Source organism: Papio anubis, chromosome 1, assembly GCF_008728515.1.
Source record: "Papio anubis isolate 15944 chromosome 1, Panubis1.0, whole genome shotgun sequence".
NCBI classification, from domain to species: domain Eukaryota; kingdom Metazoa; phylum Chordata; class Mammalia; order Primates; family Cercopithecidae; genus Papio; species Papio anubis.
Window position 1 is genome coordinate 50,296,724 of NC_044976.1, and position 17,676 is coordinate 50,314,399.

Here is a 17,676-nt window from a genome sequence, read left to right on the forward strand (position 1 = left end):
AGTTTGAGGCTGCAGTGGGCTATGATCATGCCACTGCACTACAATCTGGGTGACAGAGTGAGAACCCGTCTCTAAAGGAAAAAAAAGAAGACAAAGAGGTTAAAACCATTACCTGGCCGGGTGCAGTGGCTCAAGCCTGTAATCCCAGCACTTTGGGAGGCCGAGACGGGCGGATCACGAGGTCAGGAGATCGAGACCATCCTGGCTGACATGGTGAAACCCCATCTCTACTAAAAAATACAAAAACTAGCCGGGAGGTGGCGGGCGCCTGTAGTCCCAGCTACTCGGGAAGCTGAGGCAGGAGAATGGCGCAAACTCGGGAGGCGGAGCTTGCAGTGAACTGAGATCCGGCCACTGCACTCCAGCCTGGGCGGCAGAGCGAGACTCCGTCTCAAAAAAAAAAAAAAAAAAAACCATTACCTTAGCAAAGTCCCTCCACATAGAACCTGTGATTTCCCATATTATATAGTAGTTTCAAAGAAAAAAAAAAAACAGAGGGGAAGAATTAGTAAAAAATACATACATATGTATACATGGTTTTTCCCCCGACCAATAAAACACATCCATCTAGAAGCAGTGGCTCATGCCTGTAATTCCAACACTTTGGGCAGCATAGGTGGGAGGATCACTTGAGCCTAGGAGTTCGATGCTGCAGTAAGCTATGATGGTACCACTGCAGTACAGCCTGGGTGACACAGTGAGATCATCCCTTTAAAAAAGGACAAAAAAAAAAAAGAGAGAGAGGTTGAGTGTGGTGGCTCATGATTGTAATCCCAGAATTTTGGGAGGCTGAGGTGGGAGGATTGCTTGAGCCCAGGAGTTCAAGATCAGCCTGGGCAACAAAGGGAAACCTCATCTCTGCAAATAATTTTTAGAATTCGCCAGAGGTGGTGACACCTGTGGTCCCAGCTACTCGGGAGGCTGAGGTGGGAGGATCGCCTGAGCCAGGAGGTTAAGGCTGCAATGAGCCATGATCATGACACGGCACTCTAGCCTAGGGAACAGACTGAGGAGGTCCTGTGTCAAAAAAAAAGAAAAAAAAAAGGCTGGGAGCGGTGGCTCATGCCTGTAATCTCAGCACTTTGGGAGACCAAGGCAAGCAGATCACATGAGGCCAGGAGTTTGAGACCAGCTGAACCACAAAACCCCATCTCGACTAAAACTACAAAAATTAGCCAGGTGGAGTGGCATGTGCCTATAATCCCGGCTACTCGGGAGGCTGAGGCAGGAGAATCGCTTGAACCTGGGAGGCAGAGCTTGCAGCAAGCCGAAATCGGGTCACTGCACACTAGCCTGGATGACAGAGCAAGACTGTGTAAAATAAAATAAAAACAAAAACAAAAAAGCAAGCGATAACCAGAAAAAGTAGAAAATTTAAAACAAAGTATCACATCACTGTAGAATTTCTTCAGAGAAGTTCAAAACGAGGCTAGGCATGATGGCTCAGACCTGTAATCCCAGCATTTCGGGAGGTCAAGGCAGGCAGATCACTTGAGATCAGGTGTTCAAGACCAGCCCCTGGCCAACACGGTGAAACCCTGTCTCTGCTAAAAATACAAAAGTTAGCTGGGCAATGGTGGCGCACGCCTGTAGTCCCAACTACTTGGGAGACTGAAGCAGGAGGATCACTTGAACCCGGGAGGCGGAGGCTGCAGTGGGCCAAGATCACACCACTGTACTCCAGCATGGGTGACAGAGCAAGACTCTGTCTCAAGAAAAAAAAAAATTAGCCTTTGGTGCAGATTTAATAAGGTTTCTTTAATGAATTCAACCTAAAATTACAAGACAAAACAGCACTTAAGTCATTTCAATCAACAATGATGTTTGAATCACAAGTAATGGCAAGCTGCTTCATATACTTCCCGTGCTATAAAAAGTTAAAACAAGAAGCAATACCTCCATTCCCCCACAAACTACAGTTTCAGCAGTGCCTTCCAGACCTTGTTGCAATCACAAGGAAACTTCTATATTTCAAAGTCCAATTAACTGTGCAATTGAGGAGATTCCACCTAATTTAATTGGAAGTGACTGATCTATAGTGTTTGATCTATTTAATCTATAATACATGTTAAAAGGAAAAAATATCAGAGAAGAACCTAATGGAATTATATAAATATTTTCCAAGCAATGAGTATGCTCAGTTAAAGTCATATACAGATGCTCCTCTACTTACAACAGGGTTAGGTCCTGATAAACCCATTTTGAGTTGAAAATACTGTAAATTGAAAATGCATTTAACCTAACCTACTGAACATTAACAGTTTAGCCTAGCCTACCTCAAACATGCTGAGAATGCTTACATAAGCCTACAGTTGGGGAAAATCATCCAACACAAAGTCTATTTTATAATAAAGTGTTGAATATCTCATGTAATTTATTGAATACAATACTGAAGTGAAAAACAGAAAGATCATATGGGTACTCAAAGATCGGTATCTCCTGAATGCATATCACTTTTTTGCACCGTGGAAAGTGGAAAAACCCTAAGTTGAACCAACATAAATTAGGGACCATCTGTACTCATAGATTGCTATCAGTATTTCATATTAATATATTGGCAGTACCTAGCTGTGTGGAAAGACATTTTCAAAGATAGAATATGTAAAATCTCATTACAAATCAGACTTAACAGATGAACATTGGCAATTGACTGACGAACACTTAATTTTGAATCCCAATAAAGCAAAATGTTATCCCAATAAAAATTCCGTCATTCTTACTAGAACTGTATTACCAAAACATATTTTGAACTTCATAAAAATTTTCACCAAAAATTTGCATAAATTTGTTTTCTTTTTTGATATACAAGTACTTACATAATATCCTCAATTTTGCCTCCTGACTGACAAAGCCCAGAGTGTTTATTAGCTGGACCTTTTACAGAAAATATTTGGTGATCTCTGGGATTTATACTTTTTTAAAAGTATGACTGGACAACTGGTTATCCATATTTTTAAAAACACAGTAATAAAATTAGATTTTTGCCAGGCATGGTGGCTCACACCTATAATCGCAGCACTTCGGGAGGCCAAGGAGGGCAGATCACTTGAGGCCAGGACTTCGAGGCCGGCCTGGCTAATATGGTAAAACCCTGTCTCTACCCAAAATACAAAAATTAGCCAGGCGTGGTGGCGCATGCCTGTAGTCCCAGCTACTCAGGAGGCTGAGGTGGGAGAGTCACTTGAACCCAGGAGACAGAGGTTGCAGTGAGCTGAGATCACGCCACTGCACCCCATCCTGGGTGATGGAGTGAGACCTCATCTTAAAAAAAAAAAAAATTAGATTTTTTAATGTTAAAAAAAACACTGTAATAAAATTTTTAGAATAAGATACAAAAAGTGCAAACCATAAAAGATCAATAACTGATTAAATTTTATGACTTTATAAACAAGGAGCAAACATAAGCTATGGACTTAGAGAATACATTTGCAACTCATATAATCAACAAAAAATTAGCATTCAAAATAAAATGAATTTTTACAAGTCAAATTTATAAAAAGAAAAAACCCAATAGAAAAGCAGGCAATTCATAAAAGGAGAAATCCTAATGTCTAGAAAGTATGAAATAATGCCTGATCTTACTAGTAATAAGAGGAAATACAAATTTTTTAAGTTTTGGGGGGTTTTGTTGAGACGGAGTCTCGCTCTGTCACCCAGGTTAGAGTGCAATGGCGCGATCATGGCTCACTGCAACCTGCACCTCCCCAGGTTCAAGCGATACTCCCGCCTCAGCCTCCCAAGTAGCTAGGATTACAGGCAGCTGTCATCATGCCTGGCTAATTTTTGTATTTTTGTAGAGATGGGGTTTCACCATGTTGGCCAGGCTGGTCTTGCACTCCTGGTGATTCACCTGCCTTGGCTTCCCAAACTGCCAGAATTATAGGCATGTGCCACTGCGCCCAGCCTAAAAAGATTTTTTACGAAAGAAAAATATAGACTGATCTGAGTACATACAGTGGTATTCACAACTAAATGATGCCTTCTCCGGAGCTGCTTCACTTGACTAGCCTTTAAAAAAAAGTGAGAAATAAAATTTTCCACAGATCAGTAATTTTTTTTAAACCTAACAATATCAACCAAGCATGATAGCTCGCGCCTGTATTCCCAGCACTTTGGGAGGCCGAGGAGGGCAGATCAGGAGGTCAGGAGAACAAGACCATCCTGGCCAACATGGTGAAACCCCAGCTCTACTAAATATACAAAAAAAAAAAAATTAGCCAGGCATGGTGGCAGGCGCCTGTAGTCCCAGCTACTCGGGAGCCTGAGGTAGAAGAATTACTTGAACCTAGTGAGCCAAGATCACGCCACTGCATAGCCTGGGCAATAGAGGAAGACTATATCTCAAAAAAAAAAAAGAAAAAAAAATTGTTTTAAATTAGCTGGGTGTGGTGGCAGTCCCAGCTACTCCAGAGGCTGAGGCAAGAGGGCCCCTTGAGCCCAAGACTTCTAGGTTACAGTAAGCTATGATTCCAGCACTGCACTCCAGCCTGGGCAACAGAGTGAGACCTTATCTTTAAAAAAAAAGAAAAAAACTAACAATACCAATAACTGCTAAAAATGTAAGCACGTAAGAAGCAGGAACTCTCATGTTCTATTGGTGTCAATGTGAAAGAGCACAACCCATTAGAAGAGTACTTTGGCTATATCTAGTGAGGTTAAAAATGAGTATACCCAGTCATTTCACCTATAGGTATCATTTCACTCATAGGTATGTGCCCCAGAAAAATTCTCAAATGTGTGCACAAGGAACCATATACAGTTCTCTGAAACACTAGAAACAACTTAAATGAAAAACAAAAAGAGAAAAGATAAATTGTGGCATAGTCATAAAACAAAATATAACAGAAAATTGTAACCAAATGACAATAGGAAAATAAATAATGATGTATTCATCAACAAAATATCAAACATTGGTTAACACAAATAACTAGTATTACACTGATTGACATGGAAAAATCTCAAAGCAATGTTAAACCAAAAAACAAACAAAAAAAAAGATTATGAGACATCTAATGTGATACTTTTCTATTTTTATAATGTTTTAAAACATGCAAAAACAATGATATATACTGCTTAAAAAGTATGTTTACTAAAAAGTATACAACTACAGACAGAAATGGTATGGTATATACATGAAATTTAGATAATGGTTAACACTGAAAAAAGAAGGCAGAGAAGGTAACGGGAAGAGGCAACATAAAGAGGGTTTCAACTGTATTTGTAAGGTTCTGTTTCTATATATATGTATGTTTTATATATACATACATGTTTTCTATATAACATATATGTCATATATATTCAAAGACAGGGTATCAGTCTGTCGCTCAGGCTGCCAACACAATGACGCGATCATAGCTCACTGTAACCTCAAACTCCTGGGCTCCTGCGATACTCCTGCCTCAGCCTACCAAAGCACAGGGATTACAGGCATGATGAGCCACTGTGCCCAGACTAAACATTATGTTTTGATCCAAACAAAAAACAAGAAATAAAGTGACCAAACAAACAAACAAAAAACTGAAAAGTATATCTTTATGTAACAAGCCAAAGGAGAAAAGGAAGAAGACAGAAATGGAAGCAAGACTTTAAAACAGGCACTATTCTAGGCACTGGGGATATAAGCAGTAAACAAAACTAATTCCTTGCCCTTGTGATGAAACAGTCCAGTGCAGGAAAATGACAATGCACAAGTAAATTTATGTCAAATGACAGTAAGTGCTATGAAAAAAAAAAAAAGAGTAAGAAAAAACATGAAGATAGGAAAACAATAAAATTTATTTTATACACGCTGATAAAGTCATGAGACTGGATAACATAGGGAGTAAGGGTAGATGAGAAGTCTGAAAATTGAGCCCTAGACAATCCAAAATTTAGAAGTCAGGGAAATGAGAAGAGATCTGTGAATAAGCAGGAAGAGAACAATGAACAGTGGTAACCTGAAAGTCAAATGATCAAAGCATTTCAAGAAGAATGATGCACTATGCAATATGATGCTGATAGGTTGACTAAGATAACTTGAGAATTGACCAATGTAAAGATATTAGTGACCCTGAACTAGCTATTTCAGTGTAACAATAGTGGCAGAAGTCTACTCTGAGTGACCTTAAGAAATAATGGGAACAGATGAATTACAAACTGCAAGTACAAATAACTCAACAAGTTTTGCTACAAAGTTACCAGAGAAACTGACTAGCCAGAAGGACATAGCTCCAAGGGGATACAGAATAAAGAAATTTTTTCTCCTGAAGATGGAAACAATTACAGTGTGTTTGTATGCTCCTGGGGAGGGATGACCCAGTAAAGGACAAACTGATGATGCAGGATGGAAGAACAATTGCTGGAATAATTAGTGGAACATAAAAGGTGTAAGGAGATGGGATCCAGTGCACAACTGGAGAGTAGAGACAGGTCTTAGGAGTACAGACTATTCATTTATTAGTAACAGAAGAGACCATATGCAAAGACTCAAAGAAACAAATTCCCTCCCTTCAAAAATTTCAACAGAATAGAATGGAAAGACAAGTAATAACTACAAAAATATGAAATTGCTTGAAAAAAAAATTGCTACATTGCTAGAGGGCCACACAAGAGTCACTAACTATATGTGGGATGGGACTACTGAAGGAAAATAGAAAAGAGAGGAGATACTCATACATGAATTCAAAAGGCAAATATGACCAAAGAAAACATGTGCCAAGAAAAGGAGCACAAAATAGCACAACAGAAGATAAAGATGAAGATAGAATGTTAAGAACAAAATAGAAGGCCTTGGACATCACCTGCCATTATGAGAAGTTTGTTAGAAGGAATGAAATGAGAGAATACAATCCATTTATACTCTAATTACTGCTTAGTACCTGTTCAGTAATGTATTTTCATAGAATAGCACTTAAATCTATCGTGTAGTAACAGTACTGTCTGGCTGGGCACACAGTGGTTCATGCCTGTAATTCCAGCACTTTGGGTGGTCAAGGCAGGAAGATCAGTTGACTCCAGGATCCAGGAATTCGAGACCAGCCTGGGTGGCATGGTGAAACCCCATCTCTACAAAAATTAGTCGGCTGTGGTGGTGCATGCCTGTAGTCCCAGCTACTCAGGAGACTGAAGTGGGAGGATCACTTGAGCCTGGGAGGTGGAGGTTGCAGTGACCTGAGATCACACCACTGCACTGTATCCTGCGGCAGAGTGAGCCACCATCTCAAAAAATAAAATAAGGCATAGAAATTATTTAAAATGTTACCAGTGGTTAATGCAGCGTAGAATAATTATGGAGAATTCTCTTTTCTTGAGATAGGGTCTCACTCTGTTGCCCACACTGGAGTGTACTGGTGTGATCATGGCTCACGACAACGTCAAACTCCTGTGCTCAAGCCATCCTCCCACCTCAGACTCCCAAGTGGCTGGGACCACACCAGCTTGGTGGTGCACAGCACAAAGCCCAGCTAATTTTTTAATTTGTTGTGGAGGTAGGGTCTTGTTTTGTTGCCCAAGCTGGCCTCAAACTCATGATCTCAAACGATCCTCCTGCCTTGACTTCTCAAGATGCTGGGATTATAGGCATGAACCAGCGCACCCAGCCAGAATTCTTAAATTTTCTTTTTATCTAAGGTTCCTTCCCTATGATGACCACATAATACTTCTTTATTGTTATTTAACACTTATCTTCCTGTAATTATGAAAAAATAAATAAAACAAAAGTCAAATCTCCCCTTCCTTTCCCCAGAGAAATAAGCTTGCTGAATACCATACCTAATCATTTCTGTACATATATATGAATACGTTAAAAACTATAATTTAGGTAAACATATAACAGTAATGTTTTTTCCTTTTACAAATGTAATTATACATTTTGTTTTGCCACTAGTTTTCATTCAACAATAAATCAGAGGAGATCTATTTCAATACATAAAACCACCTATTCTTTTTATAGCTATGTATTATTTTCATTGTAAAACTGTATCATAGTTTAATCTTTATTCAACCAATGGAAAACAAAGTTGTACCAACTTTTTACTACTACAAAAAATGCTACAAAAAAAGCTTTATTCATGGCCTTATCCAATAACTGTAAACATATAAAAACAGTAATGGCTAACATTTGAGTGCTTACTATGCCAAGCACAAGCTTCCACATAAAATACATAATATCAACATATGCATCTGTACTATTTGTATTATTTGTACTTCTGTAACCTGTCCATATTCATTTTCTCTGAAAATCAATTGCTTTAAAACAACTGGCCAAAATACGCTTAAAACAAATTTTTTTTTAGAGATGGAAGGATCTCATTTTGTTGTGTAGGCTGGTCTTGAACTCCTGGGCTCAAGCCATCCTCCCACCTCAGCCTCCCAAATAGCTGGGATTATAGGCATGTGCCACTGTGCCCAGCTTCAGAATACAATTTTAATCTAAGAAATTTCTGGCAAAATATCCCCATGGGTTCTGTGAAAATACCTGGCATGTAAGCACTCATACACTCATGCATTCTACAAATATTATTTGAGAACCTAAAATGTGCTGGATATTGAGTGAATAAAACAGACATGATATCCATACTCGTCGGCATTTAGCCTTGCAAACATTTAAAGTGAATTAAGTGGAAAGCAAAAAGAAAAGTGAAGAGGCAAACACATCAGCTACAGAAAGACTAGTACCATTTGTGGCAACACACAATTATAACTGATTCTTAAGCCAGTCTGCCACATCCTATGGATTTAAACTACTGCTTTAATCTTAAAATACTGCTTTATTTTTATCATTTCATGCTCAGGAACCCACAAATTTTCTTAGTATTTACCACATATATACTTCACCCATTTTCTACATTAGCTATTTCAAACCTTCACACTCAAGGCTTCCCCTATGCATCCCACTATTTCCCCTCGAGTTTCCCAGAGGACCACCTAAGTACATTTTAATGACTACTTTACAGAAAAGGGGGGAAAGTTACCCTTTCAAGTTTTCACTGCCTGCATCCACACTAATTACAACTTCCTTCGCTCTAAGTGAAGATATTTTCTCATCTCTCTAAAATGAGTCTCTCTGCATATGTTCTTAAGATTAATCCTGTCACCTCACAACTATCTAAGGATCTATTACTATTACTAGTAATTTATTACTAGTAATCTATTACTGTCTGTATCTTCAACATCTCTACTGATTCTTTTTTTCTCAAGCAAGGCATGCTCACTTCTTATTCATCTTGAAAAAAACACTCTCTTGCTACAATGTACTGTTTTTATCCTAAAATCTCCTCTCATCCCTTCCCCTTTAAAACCAAACAATGTGTACCTCACCATTCAAAATTTCTCACTCTTGGCCAGTCGTGGTGCCTCACGTAATCCTAGCACTTTGGGAGGCTGAGACAGGTATCACTTGAGGTCAGGAGTTCAAAATCAGCCTGGCCAATATGATGAAACGCCCTCTCTACTAAAAATACAAAAATTAGCTAGGCATGGTGGCACATGCCTGTAATCCCGGCTACTTGGGAGGCTGACGCACGAGAATCGCTTGAACTCGGGAGGTGGAAGTTGCAGTGAGCCGAGACCATGCCACTGCACTCAAGCCTGGGTGACAGAGCAAGACTCCATCTCAATCAATGTCTCACTCTCCATTCATCCTTAACTCACTACACTCCGGTTTCTGCCTCCATATCACTCCTTTGAAACTTTCACCAGTAGTAATTTCTTGAGTTTCCAAAAGAGACTCAGTCCTAGTACTACTTGACCTCTGTTTTATATATCATCACTCCTTGCGTCAAGCATTCTCCTCCACTGGTTCCTTAAAAAAAAAAAAAAAAAAAAAAAGCCACTATCAGCTGCTTCCCGACTGCTCCTTTTCAATTTCAATTGTTTATGGGTTGCTCTTCTTCTGTGTCCTTATGAATATTCTTAGACTTAGAGACATGAGTTGACTTGCTAAAGGTCACATACCAGTAGATAGCAAACTAGAAACACAAATGACAAAACAAAAGTCATACTTCACATATCCCTATTCTAGCACCTATTATATTTAATGCATTTCAGTTTCAGTATCTGCTCCCTGACTCTCCTATAGCAGATCATAAGCTTCTTAAAAGCAAAAGAGTTTTTACCATCATTCAGTTCTTTAAAAACAGGGCATTTTTGTTTGTTTGTTTTCTGTTTTGGTTTTTTTTTTGGCTTTTTTTTTTTTTGAGACAGAGTCTGGCTCTGTCGCCCAGGCTAAAGCGCAGTGGGTGCGATCTCGACTCACTGCAACCTCTGCCTCCTGGGTTCAAGCAATTCTCCTGCCTCAGCTTCCCCAGTATCTGGGATTACAGGCACCCACCACCACGCCCAACTAATTTTTGTATTTTAGTAGAGACAGGGTTTCACCATGTTGGCCAGATAGGTCTCCAACTCCTGACCTCAGGTGACCCACCAGCCTTGGCCTCCCAAAGTGCTGGGATTACAGGCATGAGCCACCGCACCCAGCCAGAAAAACAGAGAGTTTTGGGTTTTTTTGTTTTTGTTTTTTTGAGACAGAGTCTCACCCTGTCGCCCAGGCTGGAGTGCAATGGCACAATCTCAGCTCACTGCAAACTCCACCTCCCAGATTCAAGCAATTCTCCTGTCTCAGCCTCCCAAGTAGCTAGGATTACAGAGGCACGCAACCACGCCTGGCTAATTTTTTGTATCTTCAGTAAAGACAGGGTTCTACCATGTTGGCCAGGCTGGTCTTGAACTCCTGACCTCATGATCCGCCTGCTTTAGCCTCCCAAAGTGCTAGGATTATAGGTGTGAGCTATCGCGCCTGGCCAACAGAGAGCTTTTTAATGCTAAATCTTATTTTCCTAAAACACACACACACACACACATTTTAGTTATAAACAATATATACTCTTTCTATTCTTACTAGCCCATCAGCCCACATTAAAGAAATCAGTCAGGCCCGGTGCAGTGGCTCATGCCAGTACTCCCAGCACTTTGGGAGGTCAAGGTAGGCTGATTGCTTGAGCTCAGAAGTTTGAGACTAGCCTGAGCGAAATACCATCTCTTAAAAAAAATACAAAAATTAACTGGGCATGATGGTGTGCACCTGTAGTCCCAGCCACTTAGGAGGCCAAGGTGGGGAGGATGGCTTGAACCTGGTAGGTAGAGGCTGCAGTGACTTGAGATCATGCCACTGCACTCCAGCCTGAGTGACAGAGCCAGACTGTCTCAAACACAAAACAAAACAAAATAAGGAAATCAGTCTAAGGAATAGTAAGAGACAAAAGATATGTTTATTAAAGTTATACTAGTTTTCATAAGATTTAATATACTTCGACCTTAAAAGCACTTACTGTGTTAAATGAGTTTGAATCGCATGAAGTAATACCCAGGTTACCTCTACTTTACAAGACAAGTGGGAGTGCAAAAAAAGAGATTTGGATTCATTTGTTCATTTATATCAGACTAATGAATTGTTGTCAATCTCCTGGAATTTATGCACGTGGAAGTCATAATGATTTCTCTGTAGCTGTGAGATTTTATGATCATTTTAGCAATATTTGTGTGTCTGTGTGTATGTGAAACGAAACACACACAAATGAAATTACTGGCTCACGTATTGAATGAAGCATTACTGTTCCAGGAGTTTTCGTTGTAAATATCAACAAATAAACCTATGTTCTTCCCATCCAATACAAAAAAAAAAAAGTTATCTTATTTCCTGGTGTATAGTTTTCTTCTGATACCTTAGATTTATATAAAGCTTCTGCTCAGTATAGGTGCTGCCAAAGTGAGCAAAAGGCTTCTGCTCAGAAGTGAGCCACTTCACTAGCAAACTGTTCAGGAAGCCAACAAATGTTAGTGTTCTCAATGCAACTGTTCCGCTCACTTGAATTGTGATCCTCCTCCTGTTCAACAGCATACAACAGTAAACAACATAATATTCAGAAATAGCCTGTACCTTATTCAGCATACACCCACCCATTATTTTCTATAATATATTGAAATTTTATTTATTTATTTATTTATTTTTGAGACACAGTCTTGCTCTGTTACCCAGGCTAGAATGTAGTGGCGTGATCTCAGCTCACTATATCCTCTGCCTCCCGAGTTCAAGCGATTCCCCTGCCTCTGCCTCCCAAGTAGTTGGGATTACAAGCGCCTGCCACTACAACTGGCTAATTTTTGTGTTTTTTGTGTTTTTTTTTTTTTTTTTTTTGAGACGGAGTCTCGCGCTGTCGCCCAGGCTGGAGTGCAGTGGCGCGATCTCGGCTCACTGCAAGCTCCGCCTCCCGGGTTCACGCCATTCTCCTGCCTCAGCCTCCTGAGTAACTGGGACTACAGGCGCCCGCCACCGCGCCCGGCTAATTTTTTGTATTTTTTAGTAGAGATGGGGTTTCACCGTGGTCTCGATCCCCTGACCTTGTGATCCGCCCGCCTCGGCCTCCCAAAAAGTGCTGGGATTACAGGCGTGAGCCACCGTGCCCGGCCAATTTTTGTATTTTTAGTAGAGACAGGGTTTCACCATGTTGGCCAGGCTGGTCTTGAACTCCTGACCTCAGATGATCCACCCACCTCCGCCTCCCAAAGTGCTGGGATTATAGGCATAAGCCCCCACACCCAGCCTGAAAATTTATTAAGATAACCATCTCCTCACTTGTAACAGTCTGACCAAAATTTAAATTAGAAGGGTTTGCCCTTCGGAAGTTTATATGTCTTTTCAGCCGGGTGTGGTAGCTCACGCCTGTAATCCCAGCACTTTGAGAGGCTGAGGTGGGCAGATCCCCTGAGGTCAGTTCAACACCAGCCTGGGCAACTTGGTGAGACGCCCCCCACCACCACCAACCCCCACCTCCATTTCTACAAAAAATTAGCCAGACATGGTGGGGCAGGTTGTGATGGTGCCTCTGTACTCCAGCCTGGGCGATGAATTGAAACCCTGTCTCAAAATTTTTTTAATCATTAAAAAAAATAAAAAAGAAGTTTATATACTATTTCATTTGTTCTTTCCTCCTCCATAGAAATACAGATCATTTTACAAGCAGGTTAAACATGGAGGGTGCTTTGTACTTGTTTTATTCAATCCAAAATACCTAACATTAAGTGTTCTTCATTGTTAAAATTATTTACTATTCAGAATGCACCACGGCCAGGCCAGGTGCAGCGGCTCACCTGTGCCTATAATCCCAGCACTTTGGGAGGCCAAGCAGGGCAGATCATCTGAGGTCAGGAGTTCGAGACTAGCCTAGACAACATGGCGAAACCTCATCTCTACAAAAAATTAGCTGGGCATGATGGCACGTGCCTGTAGTCCCAGCTACTGGAGAGCCTGAGGTGGAAGGATCACCTGAGCCTGGGAGGTCAAGGCTGCAGTGAGCCATGATCATGCCCCTGCACTCCAGCCTGGGTTACAAAGTGAGATCCTGTCTCAAAAATAAAAATAAAAATAAAAAGTAAATAGAAAACACCACTACTAATCCTGCCCAACTAGAATTTCCACTCAACGCCAATAAAAATTTGAATATCAATTCCCAACCTGAAGTCCCTTAACCCTTCTAGAAGGGAAGGGAATCAACACTTGGTGAGCATTTAATACAGATCTCTAAAAAAGCGTAATAGGTGTCCTGGAAATACGCCCAACATTTCAAAAAAAGCTGAATACAAATTACACATATGCTGAAGTAAAATTCCGCAGGTTATTAATAAATGAAGACTGGTAAATCTTTCAAGTTATTTCACCACAATATTACTCTAAATGTGTCCTCCTCTGGTACTTATTCAAAAGACATATAATATGATGCTATGTACTATAATGGATCATGTACAAAATCCTACTGAAATACAATGGAAGGAGGAATTAGTTCTGCTTAGAAAGACTTTACAGAGGGAATATCTCAGCAGAATCTGGAAGGATAATTCAGCTCTCTGGGCTGCAGATAACTCCTAAGGGTGTTTCTGGTTACAAAAATTCACAGAATTGAATTTGGGTAAGTCTTTAAAGATCACCTAGTCCTGAGATTTTCCACCTTTATTTTAAACTAATAACATCTTTTCTTCAAAAGTCCAGTTGAAACTCCAGTCTATAAAACAGGTAATACGGAAGAACTGCTCTTTTGAAAGGGGAGGGTTATTGAAAAACACTGTTGTTCTAACCAACCCCCTTCGTTTTTAAACTAAGCTGAAACACTAAGAAGGACAATGACTTGGCAAAAGCCATATAAAGACAAAAACGCAACAATTATTCAAAGAACAACTCTTAAGCATTATCTCCTCTTTGAAGTCTTTCCTTTCTCCCCCGGTTGGAATTTACCAATGTATTTCATTCCTCAATATATCTAGGACATACTTCCATTATGGCTTCTATAAAACTTTAGTGTCCTAATTTTATTTATTTGTTTTTTGAAACAGCTAAGGGATCTTCCTACCTCAGCTTCCCAAGTAGCTGGGTCTACAGGCACACACCACCACACCCGCCTAATTTTTTCTGTGTAGAGACAGGGTCTCACTATGTTGCCCAGGCTGGTCTCGAACTCCTAGGCTCAAGTGATCCTCCCAATTTGGCCCCCCAAGTGCTGGGATTATAGGCATGAGCCACCATAACAGTCTCTAATTTTTTTTTTTTTTTTTAAATGTGTCTGTGTCTCTCTCTACTGTTTTCCCTGAAGGCATGTACTGGCTCAATCATTTTTGTATATTCACCCAGACTAACATTTATTACATTGACCAAGTTTCAGAAAATATTTAATCTAGCTTGGTGCCTGGCACAGAGTAGGACTTAATAGGTATCTATCAAACAAATTTACCAAAAATGAGGTCAGTAAATGAAATAACACATCTAAAGCAGTTACAACAGTAGCTGAAACATAGTGTATATTCCATAAACATTAGTTATTATGTAACTTTATATAGACAGGAAAAAACCCTGAAACCATTATTGAACATTTGATCTGGAAGGCAAAAACTAAGCACCTTTAATCAAGTTTTCAACTTGCTAATTTATATATTGCCAATACAGGTTGAGTATCCTTTATCTGAAACACTTGGGACCAAAAGTATTTCAAATTTTGGATTTTTTTGGATTTTGGAATATTTGTGTATACACAATGAGGTATCTCGGGGATGGGACCCAGTATAAATGCAAAATTCATTTATGTTTCATATATACCTTATAAACATAAACTGAAGATAATTTTATACAATATTTTTAATAATTTTGTGCACGAAACAAAGTTTGTGTACATGAACCAACCATCAAAAAGCAAAGGTGTTAGGTGTGGACTTTTTCACTTGTGGTGTCATGTTGGCACTCATAAAGTTTTGGATTTCCAAGCATTTTGGATTTTTGGATTAGGGATACTCAACCTGTACAACCACCTCTTTGATGAGAAAGCAAAAATTTAGCTCATTTATAAAGACCCCTTGACTCTGGCAGCCTGGGGAAAATATATCTAGACTTGAAGTGACAGGAGAAATTAGGCTGGTCCTAAACTTGGGGCTAAGTCACTTCTTTCTAGACCTCAGTTTTGGTTATCTGTCAAAGAGAGGTGGTGGGAAGTGGAAAAGATTATAAGGTTCTTTCTTGCTCTAATGCTGTAGGGGCTTATAACAAATTTAGAGCTAGAATCCTTCAGTTTTCAATTCACATGAGCAAGAACTTTGTTAAAAATCAGCAAATGGGCTGGGCGCGGTGGCTCACGCCTGTAACCCCATCACTTTGGGAGAAGAGGCGGGCGGATCACGAGGTCAAGAGATGGAGACTATCCTGGCCAATATGGTGAAACTCCGTCTCTACAAAAAATACAAAAAATTAGCTGGGTATGGTGGCGAGCACCTGTAGTCCCAGCTACTGGAGAGGTTGAAGCAGCAGAATCGCTTGAACCTGGGAGGCGGAGACTGCAGTGAGCCGAGATCGCGCCACTGCACTCCAGCCTGGTGACAGAGCGAGACTCCGTCTCAAACAAAAAAAGAAAGAAAGAAATCAGTAAATGATACACTGAATTTGGTGTCAGATAGTAGGGGTCATTATACCAGTTCTGTTATTATTTAGCTGTGTGATTCGAAGCAAGAAGCAAACCCTCTGGGTCTCAATTTCCTCAATCTGTTCAACAAAGTTGTTGGACAATATAAACTCTATTTAAAATACATCAAAGTCCAGGCCGGGCACAGTGGCTCATGCCTGTAATCCCGGTACTTTGGGAGGCCAAGGCAGGAGGATTCCCTAAGCCCAGGAGTTTGAAATTAGCCTGGGCAACATCGCAAGACCCAGGCTCTCATTAAAACACACACACACACACAAGATACATCATAGTCATGATACTCCATGAAATAAGCTACCTCTGAAGGAGATATTCAGGTGGGGACTGAATCACCGATTAGAAATGTTTAGAGGACTCCCGCACAAACCAAAAGTACAGAATTTCAAGATTAGAAGAAACCTTACAACTCACCCAACTGAGACCCAAGTCCTCTCTAATATATTCCTGGAAGAGGTCGCCCAACCATTTTGGTAACGGAGAACTACCCATGGAAACAAGCCACTTCAATTTAGGCCAAGTATGATGCAAAGTTACTTTACTGAAGCCACACCATCCTCTGGTAACTTTCGTCCACTAGTTTCATCTATCACTTAAGCGTCCCTCAAATATTTTGGATAGTGATAATACGCCCCTTAAATATCCTGTCCTCCAAAATTAAAGTACCCAACTCCGTCAACCTTTTCTGGTAACATGATACCAAGACTCCCTCACCATTCAGGCTGCGTTCCTCAAAGAAACCTCCATGCTTGCTTTAGCGACTGTATTCAAATGACTCGATAAGCTTCTCCCATTCTGACATCTTAGAACCCAAGATTTCCCACTTGCCCAGCTGACACCACAGGGAAGCCTCTAATCACGCTTGCCACCTCCACCCACGAAAGCATTTGGGGTGGAAAGTGTGCCCTGTTGCTCCACTGGGAGACATGAAGACAAGAAGTCACGGCGGCACCGACAGAGAAGCCGGCACACTGTTCGCCTCCCCAGTGCAAGCCTCCTCCCTCACCGGTATTGCTTGGGGTCGCTGGGAGACTTGACGATCTCAGGGTCCCCGGCATTACTGAGAGACCCCCTCCGTCCCTCTTCCTCAGATTCATCCGCTCCTAGACGGGCAACCCGGCTGTTCTCGCCCAGATCCTGTCCATTGGGCTGCAGGTCAGGGCAGCTGCAGGTAGACTTCGCCTTGTTCCTTCCAGGCATGGCCAGAATAGGAAAAGATCTGGCAGGAGCAGAGTCTTCGCACCGACCCCGCGCTTCGATTCGCCAGAGCGCCGCGAGCTCCCGCCCGGCCTCACACAACTTCCTCCGGGTAGCACAGACTGCAGCAACAGTGACTCTCCTCAGCATTCACCACCAAGCTGGAGCGATGGACATCCCGCTTCCCGGGACCCACCTCCTCCGCGTTCCAGAGGCGGTGGCGGCCGGCGCTGGTGCTGCCGCAGCCGCGGGGAACAGGCCTGAACCCCTCCCCCAACCCAGTCTCCCTCACGCCGACTTCCCTCATCCCTCCGCCCTCCCGGCCGCCGATGACGCTCCTGATTTTAGCCAATCATGAGGCAAGAAAGTAGTCACGCTCACGTAAGCAACCAATGAGAACAGGAAAGGAGAGGAACCAACGTGACCCGGACTGATTCTCGGAACAACCAGCGAGCATTTCGAAACCCAAGTGGGCGGGGCGAGGGGGAAGAGG

The 17,676-nt window shown here is 41.2% G+C and overlaps 1 protein-coding gene across 7 annotated transcripts in view; it reads right to left on the reverse strand.

Annotated features, from left to right (window-relative positions):
* Nucleotides 1–17,676, reverse strand: part of NRDC (nardilysin convertase) — a 99,432-nt gene extending 81,756 nt beyond the window's left edge. For 3 of the 7 annotated variants that reach the window (XR_004185126.1, XR_004185127.1, XM_021941518.2), the window contains exon 1: nucleotides 16,993–17,676. Coding sequence is in view for 3 of the 7 variants with exons in the window: in XM_021941518.2 (XP_021797210.1) it covers nucleotides 16,993–17,333 (341 nt within the window). In the remaining 4 variants the exon portion in view is untranslated. Of the gene's footprint in view, nucleotides 1–16,700; nucleotides 16,970–16,992 lie in introns of those variants that run through there. The other 4 variants (XM_021941515.2, XM_021941523.2, XM_021941524.2 and 1 more) reach the window with 3 other exon arrangements.